The following is a 22298-nucleotide window of genomic DNA, read 5'->3' on the forward strand; positions in this document are numbered from 1 at the left end:
AAAACCTATTGCGACGCGCAACCCGATCCCATTATGAAACAATAAGACCTAATACGGCGTAAAAGCCGATCCCATCATGAAACAATAAAACTTGTTGCGGCGTGCAGCCCGATCCCATCAATATCACTCATAATCAGGAACTCGGCCTCACTCAGTCATCAATATCTCCAGTCTCTCGGGCGCACAACACTTATGCCAATCATCCCAAAACAATGATATGTGATGTAACAGTAAATGATAACAGATACTGAGATATGCTATGCAAATGATGAATGCGACTGAGTATAACTGCGATTTTAGCAAATAACCCGACAACAAAACGACATATATGGGTCTCAACATGTCACGACCCCAAATCCCCTTCGTATGATGTCGTGATGGCACCTAGTCTCTAAGACTAGGTAAGCCTCACAATATGCGAAATAATTGAAATAATAATTTAGAATCTCAAAACTTCAGCAACTACATAAATAAAACATGTAACTTAATATGTACAACTCCCAAAACCTGGTGGATTATAAGTCACGAGCGCTAAGTAACAGTGCTAAACAAATCCTAGACATCACTGTCTATAATAGGATAATAAAATAAGGAAAACAGGATAGAAGAGGACTCATAGGCCTGCGGACGCGGGCAGATGTACCTTGAAGTCTCCAAAACAAACTCAGCTTACAAGTGCGGCCAGGACTAATAGAAAGTACCTGGATCTGCACAAAAAGATGTGCAAAAGCGAAGCATGAGTACATCACAACGGTACCCAGTAAGTGCCAAGCTTAACTTCGGTAGAGTAGTGACGAGGTCAGGTCAAGACCCTACTAGAGATAATAAGAAACAAGATGAAAGATATAACTATATAATGATAATGACATTGCAAATGAAACAATAAGGAATTTACCAAAGAGTTAACAACACAGAATCAAGGCAGTTAATACAACACGGAAGGAAACAAGAATTAACATGTTAAGAAAAACAAACAACCACGACAAATACACCAAATAGAGAAAGATCAACAAGGGCCATTATCGATGTACCGCCTCGGAGTCCCAAATCATAAAAGTAACTCACAATCTTTCCTTATATCACCGCAGGAGCCTTTACATTTAGTTTTGAAAAATTATTTTTCCCGAAATAGAATCCCGCATTTTAGCCCACCTTATCACACCACATGGCTTCTAGTAGTTCCCTTACTAGCCACGCGTATCAAGCCCGCCTTATCTCACCGCATGCGTTTCAACACCCAGACCTTATACCACCGCATGCGTATCAATATGACAATGTATCACAAGTTGAACCTCAAGTGCCCAATATCACAACTTGCCAGAAAAGCCAAACAATAACATAATTTCACAATAAGGAGCCCATGGCTCAACTACAATGTACACAAAGTCTCAACAATGACAACCAGAGAGTAACTCAATAAAATGATATTTCACAACTCACACCTTGCCTCAATAGTGACCACGACCCTTGCAACTCAATGCCAAATTCAACGACATGAAATTCCAAGAATAGCAATTTCAAGTAAAGAATTCAACAGTTAAATAATGAATACGGAATAAAGGAAACAAGTACTTCAATTAAGCATGTAGGGTAATTTGAAAATAATAGATGTGACAAGTAGACATGTGAAGTTAGACTAATAAAAATGATTATCACATGTTAAAGTAACTCAAATAAAACATGAAAGGAAACTACATAGCTAAAAATCGGGAATTTCAACATTTAGCCCATGTACACACGCGTCACCTTGCATACAGAACTTTCACATATCACAATTATCACAACAATACCAAATCCAAAGGAAAATTTCCCCCACACAAGGTTAGACAAGTCACTTACCTCAAACCTCGCAAAGTCAATCAACTAGAAGGCCTTTCCCTCGATTTTCCAACTCCGAATGGCACGAATCTAGCCAAAACAATTTCATACTATAAATATAACTATATGAAACTAATTTAAATAATGAAATCACGATCTTTGAAAAAAAATTAAAAAATCGTCCCAAAAAGTAAAACCAGGTCCGCGTCTCGGAACCCGACCAAAATTACAAAATCCAAACACCTATTCGATATCGAGTCCAACCATATAAGAATTATTCAAATCCGACCTCATTTTGCCTTTCAAAACACAAAAAATTAGTCTAAGTTGTTCTACCACTTTCCCCAAATTTTTCCAACTCCAATCCTTAATTACATGATAAAAATAATGGTAGATTAGCGTAATATAACAAAAATCGAGTTAAGAATTCTTACCCCAACAATCCCTCTGAAAAACCCTCAAAATTTCATTTCCCACCGAGCTCCCAAAATGAAATATGAATCAAAACCCTCGAAAATTCCTTTTTCTGCCTAATGAATTCTGCTTTTACGGCCTTTGGGTCGCTTCTGCGATGCAGCTCCTGCGGAAACACCATCGCAGGTGCGGAAAACACTTAAGTCCAAAATCTTCGCTTTCTGTAGACCATGGCTCGCACCTGCGAGCCCGCTTCTGCGGAGAACCCCCTGCTTCTGCGACCATAGCCCAGGCCTGCGTTGTCCGTATCTACGATCTCCTCCCCACACCTACGCTTCCAACTGGGCCAAACCAAATCTGCTTTTACGACTAGTGGCTCGTTTTTGCGAGCCCGGACCTACGGCCATTCCCTCCGCAGGTGCGAAAACACCATAAATTGGGCACCTTCACCAATCCAATGATCCGATTTCAATTCGATTCACACCTGGGGCCCCCGGGACCCCGTCCGAATATACCAACAAGTTCAAAACACATAACAGACCTACTCGAGGCCAAAAATTACATCAAACAACATAAATTCTATGAATTGCAACCCAAATTTAAGCCTATGAACTATGAATTTACAAATTTCAAAACCATAGTCATTTCATACCAAACCAACTCCGATTGATTTCAAATTTTCACACAAGTCATAAATAGCATTACAGACCTATTTTAACTTCCGGTATCGAGATTCGACCTCGATATCAATAAAGTTTACCTCCGGTCAAACTTTCCAAATTCCTCCAATTTTCCAACTTTCGCCAAATCACGCCAAAACGACATACGGACCTCCAAATCGACATCCGGATACGCTCCTAAGATCAAATTCACCATACGAAGCTATGGAGCAGTCAAAACTCTATTCCGAAGTCATCTTTATGCAAGTCAAACTACGGTCAACTCCTACACTTAATCTTCCAACTTAGGGACTATGTGTCCCATTTCACTCCGAAATTCTCCCAAACCCGAACCCAAGCACCTCGGCAAGTCACGTAACCATAATATAACATAGAGAAAGCATAACTTAGGGGATCGAGGCTAAAATACTCAAAACTCTAATCTAGCCACAAACAACTTAATACAATCAACATAAGCTATGAGAATCAATTCCATAGGATAAAGCTAGGTTCTTTAATAAAAGTAAAAAAAAAGTCAACCTAAAAGTCAAGCCCGGGACCATGTCTTGTAATCCAACTAAATTTATAAAATTCAAACACCCATTCAATAACGAATCCAAACATACAAAAATTACTCAATTCCGATATCAAATCATCACTCAAATCCCCAAATCCCACTCTCCAATCTCTAGTCCAAAGTTCCCCAAAGTCTACCTTAAAACACATAATCTAGGTGGAAAATTCAATCGGTATTCGGTACTAATGAATAAAAATAACCAAAAGTTGCTTATCTCTTGAAATCTAGTGAAAAGCCCTTAAAAATCACCACAATTCGAGCTCCCAAAATAAAAAAAAGAAGAAGAAATAACTCTAACCTCGATTTTTATGAGTCTGCCAATGGTTCTGTTTCTGCGGTCCATTTAGCCGCTTCTGCAGTACTGCTTCTGCTATTAAAAATCTGCACCTACAGAGGTACATGATAACTAGGGATTCTAGTCTAATTTATGATCCTTTTTGCTTGAGTTTTGGACTAAAATGTGTACAAGTATTCCTCAAAAACTAACCTGTTGTGCTTGTTTGCAGTGTTTGGTCAAAAGGAGACAAGGATGTCATAACCAACTCAAAAAGGAGTGAAACCTGCTCAAGTTCAAAACCAAGTCAAAGCAGTGCTACAACAAAAAATCCACCGCGGCCGCAGAAGACTCACCGCGACCGCCGTCCTTTTATTACGGTCTGCGGTGGCAACGTTCAGAGAGATACCAGTTGAGGCATTGCAAGTTACCTCGGTCCGTGATGATTTTATACGACCGCGGTACTCCTGCCGCGACCGGAGGAGAGATTCAGAGAGCCTAGAGTTTGAGCAAAAGCTGAAGACCACGGTCCGTGGTTGATTTACCGCTGCAACGGTCCATTTTCTGCTGTCAGTGGTACCTCCGTTAGGGGCATTTTTGTCCGGAAAATTTAGCTATGTATTAATACTTTCTTTTCAGATTTTTAGGTTATCTTATGTTAGCTGAGCACGTGAACGACGACTTTTGTCCATTTTGAGTAATTTTGTAGCTTACTTAGCAATTAATCTTAGTCTCTTATATTGTAATTACAATTTATGGATCATTCTTCATCTCAATCTATGATTTCTTCTTCAATTATGAGTAGCTAAACCCATTAGCTACGGTTGTGGCTCAAACCTAGTGTGAGTATTAATGGGTCTCTTGTTTTAGGGCTTGGATGTTTATGGGTGATGGATATTTGGCCTGATTTATGCTTTCGATGGTGAATTAGTGGTTTCAAACACAAATTTGTGCCTTTTTGACTTAGGCTCTCCTTGAGAAAGAGAGACTAAGTCTAGGAACTTCAGGCCAACAAGAAATTGGGGTGTATTCAAGAGATTGATAGCCCCAATTAAAGGGTTAAACCTAGAGATAGTAATACCCGACTTGAGCCAATATTGCTTGCACAAAAAGAACACCCAATTGGGCTTGAGAAAGTCAATTAGGGCAAAGTCGCTCAAACTACCGAGAGGTATAGAGTGAGTAGCTTTGTGCATTGACTATATCACGATTCCATCTATAACATTATTTCCCTAAGTTTGAGATTCCGTTAGATACTCACCTAAGAGAAAGTCACTTCCCTAGTGCCTCTTTACCCATTTAGAAAATCCTACAAAAACATCTTCTTAGATTAAATCTTGTGCACCATTAGTATAAAATTAGAAGTAACAAACAAACAAAAATGATTGAAAGTGCAATTAAAAGCACTACACATTGCTAGATTAGATAGGAATCCAACTCCAAATATATCTAGCTCCCCGTGGATTCGATCCCGACCTTCTCGGGTAAAAGCTGCATCGACCTCTCTTTCCACTCTGTAGTCGTGTAAGGTTGGACCCGATCAGTACACTCAACCCCTGACCTGCCACTTCTATGGCTAAATGTTTGCACCTGCGAGACCGCACCAACGGCCCCGCATCCATACCTGTGTGCCTATAGCCAAATTCAAAACTCCACACTTGCGACCAACTTTCGCTTCTGCGGACTCGCAGATGTACTTCTTCTCCGCGCATGCGACACTCCCTTGGCCAGACCAAGCCCCGGTTCTGTGCCACTCCAGCCGCACCTGCGGCCAATCCCCTCGCAAGTGTGATCACACCAGAAGTTCAAAATCTCAGCAATGCTTCAAGTCTAACTTTTGATCCGTTAACCATCCGGAATCCACCTTAGGCCCCTGGGACCTCAACAAAACATACCAACAAGTCCTAAAACACGATACGAACGTAGTCGAGGCCTCAAATTATATCACATAACTCCAAAAACACGAATCACACCCCAATTCAAGCCTATTGAAACTAATTAATTTTCAACTTCTACAATCAATGCCGAACCCTACCAAATCAACTCCAACTGACCTCAAATTTTGCACATACGTCATAAAATGACATAACGGATCTATTCCAACTTCTGAAACCAAAATTCGAGCCCGATAACCATAAAGTCAACTCTCGGTCAAACTTCTCAACTCTCCAAACTTCAATTTTTTTTAACTTTTGCCAATTCAAACCAAAATCACCTACGGACCTCCAAATCAATATCCAAACTCACTCCTAAGTCTAAAATCACCCTATGGAGCTATCAGAACCATCAAAACTCCATTTCGGAGTCATTTACACATAAGTCAACATCTGGTCAACTCTTTCAACTTAGGCTTCCAACCTTGGGACTAAGTGCCCCGATTCACGCCTAAACGTCTCCGGAACCAAACCAACTACCCCGACAAGTCGCATAACAACAAAAAACACAAAATAGGCAATAAATGGGGGAACAGGGCTGTAATACTCTAAATGATCAGCCGGGCCGTTACAATTATTTTTTTTGACGACTAATTTTGGCCCTCCCTTTCCCAGTTAGTTTTTTTCATTCTCTTTTCTTATTTTCATTCAATCATAATTTACTTAAATATTTTAAACCTATTTTTGATAAACATTTAACTACTAATAACCTTTTTTGTTTACGCTATCAATAATAATTATTAGTTTCAAAAATTACTTGTTATTACTTTCAATTCAGCTAAATTCATTCGGTATATTAATCTCTTAACTATGTTATTTTTAAAGTCTTTACAGTATTTACTACTTTATGTTCTTTCATTATAAATTAGTTTCTCGGCACGTGCGTTGCACGAGTATGCCAAGCCATATAATACATGATTAACAAGCGATTGCCCATGTACCCACACTAAACAACAATTAAATATTTTATCTAATTATAATATTTTAAAATATTTATTTATATTCAATTGTTATTTGAGTTTATTTTAAACTACACATGTACAGATTTTTATCTTCCTGTTAATTGTGCCTTCGTTACGTGCATGCTTCGATTGCGCCTTCTACTATCAATCACTTTAATAAATGAGAAGCACTAAGGAGTATCACACACAAAGGAACATTTAACTCATTAAAGTATTGGGAGTATCACTTTAAAGTTGAGAATCTTCAAATTTTGTGAAGTCATGAATTAATTAATATCTGATAAACCAAAGATACTAAGCAGTGTCGTACACAAAAGAAAAAAGTGTTTAACTTAGTGTTGGAAATTGATCAGAATAATGTAAACTGATCCAATGTTTAATATCTCATACAGATAGACATGTATACATCTCATAAAGTAGTAAAAGTGAAAGAAACATGTCTACTGCAACAACAAAAATGATAACAAGGAACTTATAATTTATCCCACACTGCTTTATTATGCTCTTCTGAAATATTTATTTGGTTAGGTATCTTGTTAGTATATAGCATTTTAATTGAAGGCGTTCTAGAACAAAAGTTTATCTTATATTTAACTTCACAAAAGTGCGCCTAATTCATCATCAAGAACTGTATTGGGAAAAATTGAGTTTGCATATTGGAAGTGACGTGTCATGACACATGGATTAGTCAAATGGTCAAAGAGTTATAATTAGTCAAGAGGCACGAGCAACAACAAATACGAGAAGGTGATGAAAGAGGCACGAACAATTATTCAGATAGTTCGACGCCCATACCTATTTAAGCCATTTAAAGCTCAAAGATCAAGAAGAATCAAGGAAATGAATCTGACAACGCATGAGAGTCCAAATTCAGTATTTAACATATATTAAATACTGAGTACGTTAGAGAATTTGTATTTAATATAAATGATTGAGTAACGTTTCTTTTATTGTCATTTATTACTCATAATTGCCTTATTAAGACAAAGACAATACACATATCTCAAAAAAAAAAAACCATTATAAAAGGGAGAATGCTGAACATTTGTAAGGACATAGAATACTATTGGAATATACTGATTTACTTTGCTTTCTTCTGCTCATCTTGTTATTGTTGAATGTCAATTTCTTTTATACATTCTTTTGATTATCAGTAACCCGTGTTCTTCTCAATTCTAGCTTTGACTAAAATTCTATTTTTTGGTTAAACAAATTGGTTCTGTTACCGGTAATCTGATAATCTATTTTCTTTTCACCTAACCTTCCTTGTTGCATCAACTATGTCGAATAACGATGACAATACTCAAGGAAACCAAGAGAACCAACAAAGTCAGGGAAATCCACAAAATATCAACATTAAAGTTCCTGTTCTGCAGGACTCTCCACGACAATCTCGCGAGGGTTCTCCTGATGAATCTCAAACAAACGAGTATGCTCAATTTCAAAACATGGAAGCCGCTGATGAAGCTTTGCAGAAATTAATTACTGCTCAGGTCAACAGAGCTGTTGCGACACTTGTTAACCAGTTACCTGTTGCAACACCCGCACCTACTCAAAATAATAACACTATAGAAAACCCCTGTTCCGGGCTTGTTAACTCAGGCAGCAGTGGAACTCCCAGTAAATCACAGGAGAGAGAACCAGGTAATGTAATTAATTCTGATTTGCAAACTTTAGTACTAACCTTGCAGAAACAGCTCAAGGAACAAAGTGAACACATAGAGCAGATACCTGGGGTGCCACCTATAATCAAAGGGGTAGATATGGATAGATATTCACAACAACCTTGGAAGCCAAGTGCTGCTCCGCTCCCAATCCCAAAAAAGTTCAAAATGCGTGATATTCCAAAGTATGATGGAACAACAGCCCCACGAGACCACATGACTGCCTTCACAACGAGTGTAAAGGGCAACAATTTGACTAAGTAGGAGATTGAATCGGTACTAGTCAAGAAATTTGGTGAAACACTCACCAAAGGAGCACTAACATGGTATTCTCTTCTACCTGAAAATTCTATAAATTCTTTTGCTGAGCTTGCAGATTCTTTCATCAAAGCACACTCGGGAGCCCAAAAAGTGGAAAAAAGAATGGAGGATATTTTCAAAATCAAGCAAGGAGATTCAAAATTGCTTTGAGAGTTCATGGACAGATTTCAACGTGAAAGAATGACATTGCCGCGTGTACCTGACAACTGGGCAACTTTAGCCTTTACAAGCAATTTGAATGAAAAAAGTTCGGAAGCTACAAGGAGGCTCAAGGAAAGCCTTCGAGAATTCCCAGCTATAACGTGGAATGATGTTTACAAAAGGTATAGCACGAAGTTGAGGATTGAGGAAGATATTGTTCCATGATCTCAAAAAGAAGAAAATATACGTCCAAGACGGGCAGCGACCGATAAAATATCCGGTAATAACAGGTATGAGCCTTATATGGGACCTGCGGGAAAAGACTCACGATCAAAATAGGACAACCAAAGGCATGATCACAGACCAAGGAACAGAGAATCAGGTCCTTCATCGGGATTTAGGAACGATCGAAACAACTATGAGTCACGGGACGATGATAGAAGTTTAAAAGCAAGATTCGGAGGTTACAACTTTAACGTCAGCACCTCTGAGCTCGTAGCCGTTTTGAGAAGCATGAGAGATAAGGTTTGATGGCCAAAGGAAATGAGATCGAATCTAAACAGGCGCAACCCTGACCATTGGTGTGAGTTCCATAATAACCACGGGCATAAAACAACAGATTGCAGATTTTTACAAAGTGAAGTTGATCATTTATTAAAACAAGGATATCTCACCGAGTTATTCAGTGAGAAAGGCAAGCAAGCTTATATGAAGAACAGGCAGGAACCTCCAAAACCCCCTTCTCCCAAAAGAATTGTTAACATTATAAGTGGAAGTGAAGACATCAATGGTGTATCATATACTGCAGCCAACAAAGTTTCCAAAGTAACTATTACCCAAGGGAAACGGGTGCGGCAGGTTCTAGAAGAAGACAATATTACATTCAATGATGCAGATGCTGACGGTGTATTAACCCCTTATAAAGATGCACTGGTAATATCTCTAATAGTGTTTGATACTAATGTGAAACGAGTTTTGATTGATCCAGGTAGTTCCGTGAACATTATTTTGCTAAGAGTATTACGTGAGATGCAAGCTGAAGAAAAAATAATACCAAAGGCGCATACTCTATCTGGATTTGATAATTCCCGTGTCGTCACGAAAGGGAGGTAACACTCACCACATTTGCTGAAGGGATCGTGAAGGATACAAAGTTCTAAGTAGTAGACATAGAAATGACTTACAACATGATTCTTGGGAGACCGTGGATCCACAAAATGGATGTTGTTCCTTCAACCTTGCATCATGTTATTAAGTTTCCTTCGCCACGGGGAATCTCTCAAATTCGTGGGGATCAACATACGTCCAGGGCTATCAACTCCGTTGCATACACAAGCACGAGAAGTGAAGGTAAATAGCAATCACAGAAAGCAGTTGAGGACATCACAACACAAACCTCAACTAAACAAGGACAGACAGATGTAGATTCAAGGCCTGATACCATTCAAGAACCAGAAGAGAATGAAAATATCAAAACAACGATAGAGGAATTAGAGCCTATCGTGTTATATGCTCGATGGCCTGATAAAAAAGTCTATGTTGGAGCTAATCTTGACCAAGGAATGAAAGGTAAGTTAATTGAATTTTTGAAAACTAATATGGATTGCTTTGCTTGGTCCCACTCAGACATGACTGGAATTCCACCGGAGGTGATGACTCATAAACTAAATGAAGATCCATCATATCCTCCTGTGAATCGAAAGAAGAGAAAGCAAGGATCTTTCAAGAATCAGGTGATTCAAGAAGAAGTCCAAAAATTGTTAAAAATTGGTTCCATTCGAGAGGTAAAGTACCCTAATTGGTTAGCTAACACTGTTGTGGTTCTGAAGAAAAAAGGTAAGTGGCGGGTCTGTGTAGATTATACAGATCTTAACAAAGTCTGCCCTAAAGATTCTTTTCCGCAATCACATATAGATCAATTGATTGATGCAACTGCAGGTCACGAATTACTAAGTTTTCTAGATGCATATTCAGGTTATAATCAGATTAAAATGGATCCGGGAGATGAAGAAAAAACTTCGTTCATAACAGACAAGGGGACTTACTGTTATAAAGTAATACCCTTTGGTCTAAAAAATGCAGGGGCGACGTATTAGAGGTTAGTAACCAAAATGTTTCAGGAATATTTAGGAAAGACTATGGAGGTATACATAGATGATATGCTTGTTAAAACTCAATACTCGAAAGATCACATATCACATTTATCTGACACATTTTCAATTTTGCGCAAGTTTAATATGAAGTTAAATCCCGAAAAATATGCATTTGGCGTTGCATCAGGTAAGTTTTTGGGTTTTCTCGTTTCTAACCGTGGAATTGAAGTGAACCCTGCACAGATTAAAGCCATTGAGGAAATCTCTGATATACTTACAAACAAAAAAGAAGTTCAAAGATGAACAGGGAGAATTGCGACTTTGGGAAGATTCATATCAAAATTATCAGAGAAGTGTTTCAAATTCTTCTCAGCTCTTAAGAAGCAGGATCATTTTGAATGGAATGAGGAATGTCAACAAGCACTTAGGAATTTGAAAACTTACTTATCAAATCCACCTTTGTTGGCAAAACTAAGGCTGGGGAAAAGCTACTCATCTACCTCGCTGTTTCGGAAGTGGCAGTAAGTGTTGTTTTGGTCCGAGAAGAGCAAGGTAAACAATCCCCTATCTATTACGTAAGTAAATCTTTGTTAGATGCAGAGATGAGGTATCCTCAATTAGAAAAACTTGCCCTTGCATTAATCATGACATCTAGAAAGTTAATACCTTATTTTCAGTGTCATCCTATCGTTGTGGTAACTACCTACCCTTTACCTAACAAATTACATAAGCATGAGTTATCAAGTAGGTTAGCTAAGTGGGCAATAGAGTTAAGTGAATACGAAATTGCATACCAACCTAGAACTGCTGTAAAATCACAAGTATTAGCGTATTTCGTGGCTGATTTTAGTCAGGGAATACAGTTAGAAGCAAAGAAAGAATTGCAGGTGTTCAATGGAGCTAACCCAGGAACTTGGACTTTATTCAGTGATGGCTCATGTAATGTGAGAGGAGCAGGTTTGGGAGTCGTATTGGTACCACCTACGGGTGAAACCATTCGGCAAGCTATCAAATGTCATTCCATAACTAACAATGAGGCAGAATATGAAGCTATGATTGCAGGTATAGAATTGGCACGGGAGCGTGGCATAAATCAGATTATAATCAAAAATGATTCACAACTCGTAGTTAATCAAATGCTGGGGACTTTTACAACCAGGGAAGCAAGGATGCAGCAGTATTTGGAGAAGGTACGGGAATTGATAAAACAATTTCAAGATTGGAAAATTAGACAAATACCCAGGGACGAAAATCTTGAAGCAGACGCCCTAGCTAATCTCGCATCTGCGGCCGACGTGGCAAATGATGCAAATGCCTCAGTGATACATTTATTTCATTCAGTTCTTGATCTTGATGTCAACGAGGTAAGTTTTAATAATTTAACTTGGGATTGGAGGAATGAAATTGTTGCTTTTTTGCAGTATGGAACCGTTCCTGATGACAAGAAAAAGGTTTGTGCGCTTCAAAGAAAAGCTGCTCGGTACTACTTAAAATAAGGCAATTTATATCGTAAAATGTTCGGTGGTCCATTAGCAAGATGTCTTGGACCTTCGCAAACAGAGTATGTAATGAGAGAAGTACACGAGGGTCATTGCGGGAATCACGCAGGTGGAAGATCACTGGTTAGAACCTTGATTAGGGCAGGTTATTACTGGCCTAAAATGGAAGAGGAGGTAGAATGTTTCGTGGCCAAATGTGACAAATGCCAAAGGTATGGTAACAATATGCATAGACCTGCGGAATTGTTACATCCGATCATTGCACCATGGCCATTTATGAAATGGGGAATGGATATCGTGGGTCCATTACCGCAAGCAAAAGGACAGGTAAAATTTTTGTTTGTTCTCACTAATTATTTTACTAAATGGGTAGAGGCAAGCGCATTCAAACAGGTGCGAGAAAAGGAAGTTAGAGATTTTATTTGGCGAAATATCATATGTCGATTCGGCGTACCAAATGAGTTCGTATGTGATAATGACCCTCAATTTATTGGAGCTCAAATCACGAAATTTTTTCAAAGCTGGCAAATTAAAAGGATTACGTCAACACCATACCATCCAGTGGGTAATGGGCAGGCAGAGTCAACAAACAAGATTATCATTAACAATTTGAAGAAGCGTTTACAAGAAGCAAAATGAAACTGGCTTGAAGTGTTACCTGGGGTTTTATGGGCATATCGAACAACTGCTAAAACAAGTACGGGCGAAACACCATTCTCGTTGGTTTACGGAGCCGAAGCCTTGATTCCAGTTGAGATAGGAGAGCCGAGCACACGGTTCAAACAGGCAACAGAGGAGTCTAATAGCGAAGAGATGCGGGTCAATCTTGATTTACTCTAGGGAAGAAGAGAACTTGCATTAATAAGGATGGCAACACAAAAGCAAGTCATTGAACGATATTACAACCGAAAAGCGCGCCTCAGATTCTTCAAAATTGGGGACTTCGTGCTTAAAAAGGTCTTTCAATCTACAAAGGTAACTAACTTAGGGAAACTAAGTCCAACATGGGAAGGACCCTACAAAATTAGTGATGTTGCAGGAAAGGGAGCATATGAACTGGAAACAATGGATGGCAAGATACTGCCTTCACATTGGAATGCTGTTCATTTGAAGAGATACTATTTATAAGGAAAACCCACGATCAGGTATAACCATTTTAAATTTCATTTTTGAATTATTAATTTTACTAACGATTTTAGATGATAGGCAAAAAGCTAGCCCGTACTAAATGATGAGTCACGACATAAGGCACATGGAGTAACCTAAAATTCCTGGCCTAGGGTTATAATTATTCTTATAGAAACGAAAACGGGTTATGCAGTCTTTATCTATAATCGTCCCTCTGAGTCCCGTATGTTTTTCCTTTTCAGGAGAAGGACCAAGATGAGAGAAACAAACAAGTGCTCGAGGCTTCAAACTTCAACGCTCAAACACTTGGGGGACTACATAATATACACAGACATATGTGTAAAAAGCGAGCAAAGATTTAAGGGAAAAATCAAGCTTAGAAGAAAGAAGTGTAGAGCAAAAGTTACGAAGTTACAGCGTTCATAGCATTCACCATAGTGTTCTTTCCCATTAAGACAATGAAGAGCTATGACATTCATCATAGTGTTCTTTCTCATGAGAACAACGGAGTCACTTCTCAAACCCTTCCTAATACATGGAGTTAGGGTAATGATTATGTACTGAAACGGGTTATAAGGAAAAACCTTGTGTGTATTATTTTTCTTTTGTAAAAATCTGTTACAAGAAAAACAGTTACGAGAAAGCTATAGATGTAATCCAAATACATGTAAAGTATTATTCAAAAACTTGTCAAGGTTCATAAATAAAAATCTGTCAAAGTTATTTCAAACAAAACATGTGTGTTCCTATTCCTTTCATCGTATTATAACACCATTATGAAGTTGAGACGTCTTCTTCATTAAGTGTCAAAAATATAAAAGGGTCCTCTTTTATAAAACTCATGTTATTAAGTCATGAGATTAATCATAGAGTATTTTCAAAGGATAAAAATGCAAGCTATTCTTTAAGTCCTTAAAATAAAAGCCAAGAATAGAACGAATAGAAGTAATAAAAACTTCTTAATATATTTAAAATCTAAAGACTAAGTATAAACTTAGTCATCAAAATTGTTTTGTATAGATGCCCCATAATAAGAACTGGGGACTTTTTCCTTCTAACAAATCCTTAAAAACAAACTAAGGGTTTGATCATTATCTTCAAAAAATAAAAAAATAAAAAATAAAAAACAAGTAAAGTTATAAAAACTAGTCACTGGGAGGCAGGAGCATCAGAAGTAACGATGCCAACATCAGAAGGAGCAGCCACAAGCACGGTGTCAACTTGACTTGAAGCAACAGGCTCGATGAGGTGAGTAAGAGTCACGGAAGCTTCACCTTCGGGAGCTTGATCCATGGTAGCTTCAATTTCAGGAACTTGAGCCAAGGCTACATCGTTTTCGGGAGATTCAGCCACGGGAGCCTCAATTACGGGAGATGGAAAGTCCAGTGGTTGTTGAGCCTTCTCAATAGTCTCCATGACTTTAGCCAATTCTAACTCTAAATTAAAGTTCTTTTGGCTAGCCTCGGTTAAGGCATCACGGCGAGAGTTCAGAAAAGTCCAACTTACCTCAACAACCATTTTATCCTTGAGAAGCTCGTAGTCTCTTTCCCAAACAACAATTTCACTTTTGAGTTCTTCATTTTCAGCCAAGGCGGAATTGAAGGAGATTTGAAGAGAGGCATTGGAACTTTCCAAAGCACAAATTTTATCAGTAGAGGCCCTCAAGTCCATTTGAGTTTGAGTCAAGCCCTGTGCAAAATCCTTCTCATAAACCTCTTTTTGACTCAGAAGTGCTTTCAACTCTTTAATCTCCTCATTTGCCTTAGATAGCTGATCTGAGAAAGAAGACTCAAGGAATTCTTTGTCCTTCTCTGCTTGGCTTGAAGAAGCCTTGGCCACTCCTAATTTCAAAGTCAATGCACGCACCTGCTGCTTCAGGTTACTCATATTCTCTTGCATATCTTCAATAGTTATTTGTGCACTATCAAATTGCCCTTTCTAGTTAGCCGCTTCTAGTTGAGCTTCACGAGTCATTTTCTCGGCCTCAAGAATTGTTTTCTCAGAGTCACGGGCCACCTTCTCTAAAAGAGAAATTCTGCCCATCAACTCTGTACCAATGAGGTTGGCCTGAAAATAATAAAGAAGGAAAGTAAGAATCCAAGAGTAAAAAGAAAAAGAAATTTTTTAAATAAAGGAGGAAAATACCTTCAAAGTGGCATGAACAATGTCGTTCATCAAAGTCAAGCAGCTATGGCTATTCATCTTCTCTTTTTCAATTGAGCCAATCAAATGCTCAAGCCAAACGTCTGCCTGACCAGATTTTCTCAAAAGGCTGCTGTTGGCGGGAACATCAATAATCACGCTCCTCATGGCAGTAGTTCTGCTCGTAGAACCAACTTCAGTATGATGAACAATAGGAGGGGGAATAATCAAAGGAGGAGCCAGAGAAGAGGTGAGTGCAGTAGAAGAAGGAACAGAAATAACTGGGGCCGGTAAAGAAGGAATCACAGGCACGGGTGATGAAAAAGACGATAAAGGTACTTCATCTAAAACAGGACCGAGATCACCACTATCAAAACCACTAGCAAAATGTTGGTCGGTGGATTCACGAGTATCTTGGGGGGTAACATCGTCATCAGAGACGAGATGAACAGGCTTGGCAGAAGAGGCACGGGTAGAGACTTCAGCCTCATCATCGAACATAACATGTCTCCTAGCCCTTGGCCTCTTTATCAAAGAGCCATCTTCATCTTCCTCCTCGGAATCTTCTTCAATGATTTTCCTCTTCACAAGTATATCCTGAGCTCTCTTTAAAGTGAGTTGAGCTCCTGTAGAGGTTCGAGAGGCCGCAACTGCTTCAGCAGAAACGCCTCGAATTGAAAATCCTGACAAAAAGAAGGATGAAAATTAAGGCAATAAATAGAAGATTTTACATACGAGAAAATATAAAAAAACTCTTACCATGAGTTTTCACTTTCCAACCGTACTGATTGGAGATAGATTTCCAGGACCTGACCTCTATAGGTGCAGCCTTCAATAATTTCTCTACCAAACCACGAAAGTTGGGAACTTTATCCACAACTCCCATGATTGCTACAAAAAGGAGAGGGAGAGAAAATTAAAAAAAATCAAAATTGAAAGAAAAAGGTACGAGAAGAATAAAAGACTTATGTGCAAAATTCCATTTCTCGGGAAAAGGAACGTTTTCTTCACCCACTAAACCAACAGTAGGGGCAGCAACTAATCGAGCATACCAGCCACGATCCTTATCATCTTATGGGCTTACTAAAACCCTTTTACTCCTAGCTACTAAAGTAAAAATACCGATGCGATAGAGCCTGGGGGAGTAAAGATGAATTAGATGAGGGAAAGTAAAATCAACACCCGCCTTGTTTGATAAATGTCTTAAGCAAGCCACAACTCTCTAAACGAGTGGGCCGATTTATGCTAAACAAACTTGGAAAAAACGGCAAAAATCAAGAATTACTGGATCAATGGCTGGTTTAAATCCTAGAGTAAAGAGATAGGTATAAACGAAAGAAAAACCAGTCATATAAGAAGTAATTCTTTGATTTGGATTAGGAACAACAATTGGGAAGTCACTATTCCAATGACAGTAATTACAAACTATGGGGGTTAAAACCTCTATAATCATGGTACGGTAGGTATCAGCACGACTCAACTCAGAAACTTGTTTTTGAAGTGATTCTCTGTCATGGGTAAAAGATAAGTCGCTAGGAACTATCTTTTCTATCAAAGGTTCTTGTAAAGGTTCAGAAATTTCTTTACCTTTAGAAGATGATTTCTGAGTAAAAGAACCTCTAATTCTAGAAGGAGTACCAGAACTAGAGGAAGGTATAGAAGAACCAGCAGAAGAACTGCCGCCGCGGGCAAATCCTAAACTACGGAGTCTACCACCCCGACCCCTTCTATGTCTAACAGGGGCATTGGGGAAGTTATCCAAGATAGGAACTCTTCTAGGGTTAGGGTTTGAAGAAGACATGATGAAGAAGGTCGAATTAAGGAAGAAGTGAACAGTATCGAAGAATAAAGTATTCAATAAAACTTTATGAAGAAGAGGACAAGAGAAAAAGGTTATATTTATGTGAGAAAACGACCGTCAAAGGCAAGAAGTGTAATGATGGAAAGCCTATAATAAAGACAACTAGCTCTTTGTGAATAGTGGAGCTGTAAAAGCCTTGAAAAAAGGCTGCAAAACTGCAGAACTGATGGGAGAATGACACGTGTATAGAGCATTTAATAAAAGAGACAATTGAAACGTCAATGTTGTCATAGCATTAATGATGACATAAATTACCTTTTTAATGAATTCCACTTCCCAAATATTTAATTGATGAATAAATGGAAAGTGGGGGGACTATCTGTATTGGAAAAAATTGAGTTTGCATATTGGAAGTGACGTGTCATGACACATGGATTAGTCAAATGGTCAAAGAGTTATAATTAGCCAAGAGGCACGAGCAACAACAGATACGAGAGAAGGTGATGAAAGAGGCACGGGCAGTTATTCAAATAGTTCGGCGCCCGTACCTATTTAAGTCATTTAAAGCTCAAAGATCATGAAGAATCAAGGAAATGAATCTGACAACGCATGAGAGTCCAAATTCAGTATTTAACATATATTAAATACTGAGTACGTTAGAGAATTTGTATTTAATATAAATGATTGAATAACGTTTCTTTTATTGTCATTTATTACTCATAATTGCCTTATTAAGACAAAGGCAATACACATATTTCCAAAAAAAACCACTATAACAGGGAGAATGCTGAACATTTGTAAGGACACGGAATACTATTGGAATATACTGATTTACTTTGCTTTCTTCTGCTCATTTTGTTATTGTTGAAAGTCAATTTCTTTTATACATTCTTTTGATTATCAGTAACCCGTGTTCTTCTAAATTCTAGCTTTGACTAAAATTCTATTTTTTGGTTAAACAAGAACCTCGTTAAGAGATAGATTTTCAGAAAGTTGGAACCTCGCTATAACGCCTTCTCAACTTGTTGGTTTATTTTAGCCCTTGATAGCAAATAATATATAGATTTAAAATGTTTCGCTAGGTTTATTTTGAAATTCAGACTTTTAAGCGAATTCTAAAATTATTTATATGGCAAGGAAATAAATTTTCTTTAAGACTTGAAAAGGTAATTTCACCATTGCGGTGATTCAAGATTAAAGTGAAACGATCAAATTTTTCCAAGTCAGTGTTAAAATCCTAAGGTGATTGATTTCTATAGCAAGGACGAATTACACCCCAAAATAAATAATTCAAATCACTGCTAACATGGATACATAGGCGAAATAAGTGGCTATTAAGAATTATTATAAAGATAGAACCTAAGCACATGATAAAAATGATTTACATAAGCGGTTACTAACATGACTTGTGGATATAAAGAAAACAAAAGAATCGTGACTTCTATAATACTTAAAATTATGTCCATATCTTATGCAATATTTTTTTAAAATTAAAATTTCTCGGTGTCCAGTATTTGTATTGTGGCCCGATTAAATTTGGATTCGTGTCGAGCTCTCTAACAAACACGACTCCATACCCAAAACTTAAACTCGAAACCTCTGGTTAAGGATGAGAATGAGTACTTACTACTCTACCACAACCCTCGTTGTTAAAGACAAAATTATTGTCCTTCAAAAAAGGGATGGAGCAAACAAGGTGAATCACGTTTTCAGTCATAGACTAAAATTATAGGCGAACATATACAAGTCTAGACTTAAAAGTATTATGTATTCAAGCAGTACATCTCAGAGTAGCCAACAAATATTACCCCTATAGTCATCTTAAAGCGGAAAACACGTGAGTAATAACAACAAATAGAAAACAAGGAATATCAACTTCAATTGACTAGCATATTGGAAGTCTAAATACAAATATAACAATTGAGACGAAAACACATGATTTTCGCAAGTTAACAAGTAAGGGCATGAATGACTAGCATGGTAGAAGGCTTAAACTAAAGTACAACATAATAGATACAACATGACTATAATTATAAAAGTAGGAAATAAGTATGGTATTCGCAAGTTAAGCAAGTAAAAGACATGGACAATGCCAAAAAAATTAAGATAAAAGTCAAGGACGGGATAACAACGACAAGTCACATAAAATATGTGAATACAACAATAACAGCTCAAGGTAAGGCACAAACGTATACACGGAAAACAGATATCACATCATAGTGCATGTCTCTCGTCCTCACCTGCACGGAATACCCTTCGTGCCATGACCTCACAATAACATACAAACATAACAATATAAATGAAATGACACGTCATCACCCTTCGTGCTCTTTGTTGATACCCAATTTTTCTCATAATATTTTCAAAACTATGTCTGGGCATCAATTAGTATTTTTCATATAATTTCTCCACTTTAAAAATATTTTAACTAATTTCTCCCAGCATTTTATTTATAAAACAATCACTAATTGCATCACAAATAGTTTTATAATAATTTTTGTGGTTTAATTTTATCATTTATATTTGTACTAAGTTTCAATCGTTGCACAAATAGCCATTTTGTATTATTAGGCTTCAATTATAATTAATTTGCAATTATAGTCCACACACGCATTACTATATTATTTTACTAGAAAATACCCTTTTATATTTTATAAATATTAAGTAATTATTCTAAAATATTTTCAGGTATGAAAATCATTTTTTACAGCTTATTGGTTATTTTTAAAAATTATTTTATCAATTAAATAGGGTATTAAACAAATGACCCTCTTATTTTCAAATTTAGCCTAATTACCTAGCCCAATTTTAACCCCACTTCAAACTTAATCAGCTCAAATATACCCAGCCCAAGCCTATAATGTCCAACCCGGCTCCAAATCCTATCAATCTCGACCGTTGATCATAGAGATCACCGACCACAATTGCCCCTTTCCTTTTTTAGTTCCAAACAACCCCCCAAAACCTAGCCATTCTCACCAAACAACCGCCCTGAAACCCTCTCCTCTCCATTCTCTCTAAGACCTAAACCTAACCTTAGCCACCGCCACCCAAAATCAGCCCTAATCTCTTAAATCCCTGTCCGATCTATGGCGTCCTATGGCTGTACGAGTTATCTACTTAGTCTCATATCTCCCTTGGTTGCTCGATTGTGTGGTTTTGTGGAAGGATTTCGAAGAGATCTGGTCCAGATCTCTTTTTAAGCTCGTCAAAAGTTTGTCTATGGTCCGTGAATGATTTCTATCATAGGCTCACAGCTCAAATCCTTGGTTCAAAGGCCAGATTCTCTTTACCCTTTCTCCTTTCTTTAAGAAACCTAAAGTTTAGACTTGAATCGGTTCAGATCTCTATAAATCTGGAGAGATTCTGAGTTCATCGCTGATCTTTTTCTAAAATTTCCTTATTTTCTTTACTGGTTAATCAATTTCTAAACATTTTTTGTTATATTAGGGTTTGTTCTCTTATTGTTTGTTGGTCGAACCTCTGGGTATCTGAAGCATTTTCAAACTTCCATGGCTATTTTTTTGGGTTCTTTTACTTCTTTACTACTAACCGATTTCTTTTAAACACTACGATACTTCAGGTTTTGACTTCTATGATTTCTGTTTGTTCAAATCTCTATGTGTTGACATGCTTTCGAGTTTTTCTTCTTTAAGTGTTTTCAAATTAAGGTTTCGAATTATTTTCCGTCTAATTTCTCTGTGTTCCTAAAAGCTTTACTCAACCTATTTGTTTATGGGAATTGATACGTTCTTTCCAGAATTGTTGAGTGATTTGCTCCGTTAAAATTCGTGTGCATGATTCTTGGTTATTTCCATGTCTGTGACCATAACTAGTCGTTCTTGCCTTATTTGATCGCTGTATATTTACTAATTCTTTACATGATTCTTTCCTTAACTATGCCCTTGACTATTTTATGGTGAAGCTCTTTATTTTAGTTTGATATGAACTTCTTTCCTTAATAAGGCCTCTGACTCTTACTTCTTTACTCAATATGATTGACCTCTTGCCTTAATTAGTCCCTATAATACCGTTTGCTAATTTTCCTTGAGTAAACGAGAAGACTATGCTGAATCTTTTTGTGATTGATTCTGAAATTCTTTGATTACTGATTATTGATTACTTTACCTTATTTGCTATACTCTTGAACTACTATATAAACTCTCTTATTTTAACTTCTTAGATAGACATTAGTTCATCAATACTCTCACACTCTCAAAAGCTCTCTATTCTCTTCTGTCACTTGTAATTCTCACTAATCCAGCCGGCTGTAAGCCAAGGCTGGCTATTTGCACCATCTCTGCTCTATACATTATATTCTCTCCTTAACTGGTATGTCCTGATTCGATTCAAATTCTAAAACTATGTGTTTCTTTGTTGGTTCAGTTCATTAGTTGTGACTTACAATCCTATCTATTATTTTATTATCATATTTCTCAATGTGTAACCAGCATGCCTAGATCACTGCCTAACTATTGTCTCAACTTACTTGCTTGTCTACTGTTTACCTATCATGCCTAAACTGTGTGTGGGATTAACATGTGTACACTTGCTAATTCTTGTCTAGCCGGTACATTTAAGTTATTGCCTGTTCTGCCTTACTCCTGCTAAGTTATCTAGTCTCCCTAGTATAACTCTAGTTGTGTTTCTTGTGTGCCCTCAACATGATTCTACTGTGATCTTTGCTTCATGACCTACCTTATAGCTGACTTATTAGTTCTGCAGAACCCCCATAAGAATTCTATGTAGTTTGTTGTTATATGTTCCACTATCACTGAGGTGTATTCCATGTGTCCCCTACCCCTCTCTCCTTGTGTGAAGTCTATTTGCCAAAGTGTTTTCTGAAGTTGTTCTGGGACTTGTATTCTAAT

General features: G+C 37.6%; 1 protein-coding gene across 1 annotated transcript; it reads left to right on the forward strand.

Annotated features, from left to right (window-relative positions):
• Window positions 1–9307: 9307 nt before the first annotated feature.
• On the forward strand, window positions 9308–9877 carry LOC138880034 (uncharacterized). Its single transcript, XM_070159686.1, has one exon. The coding sequence runs from the start codon at window positions 9308–9310 to the stop codon at window positions 9875–9877; it is 570 nt and encodes a 189-aa protein (XP_070015787.1).
• The last annotated feature ends 12421 nt before the right edge of the window (window positions 9878–22298 follow it).

Source organism: Nicotiana sylvestris, chromosome 10 (assembly GCF_000393655.2).
Source record: "Nicotiana sylvestris chromosome 10, ASM39365v2, whole genome shotgun sequence".
In the NCBI taxonomy this organism is placed as follows: Eukaryota; Viridiplantae; Streptophyta; class Magnoliopsida; order Solanales; family Solanaceae; genus Nicotiana; species Nicotiana sylvestris.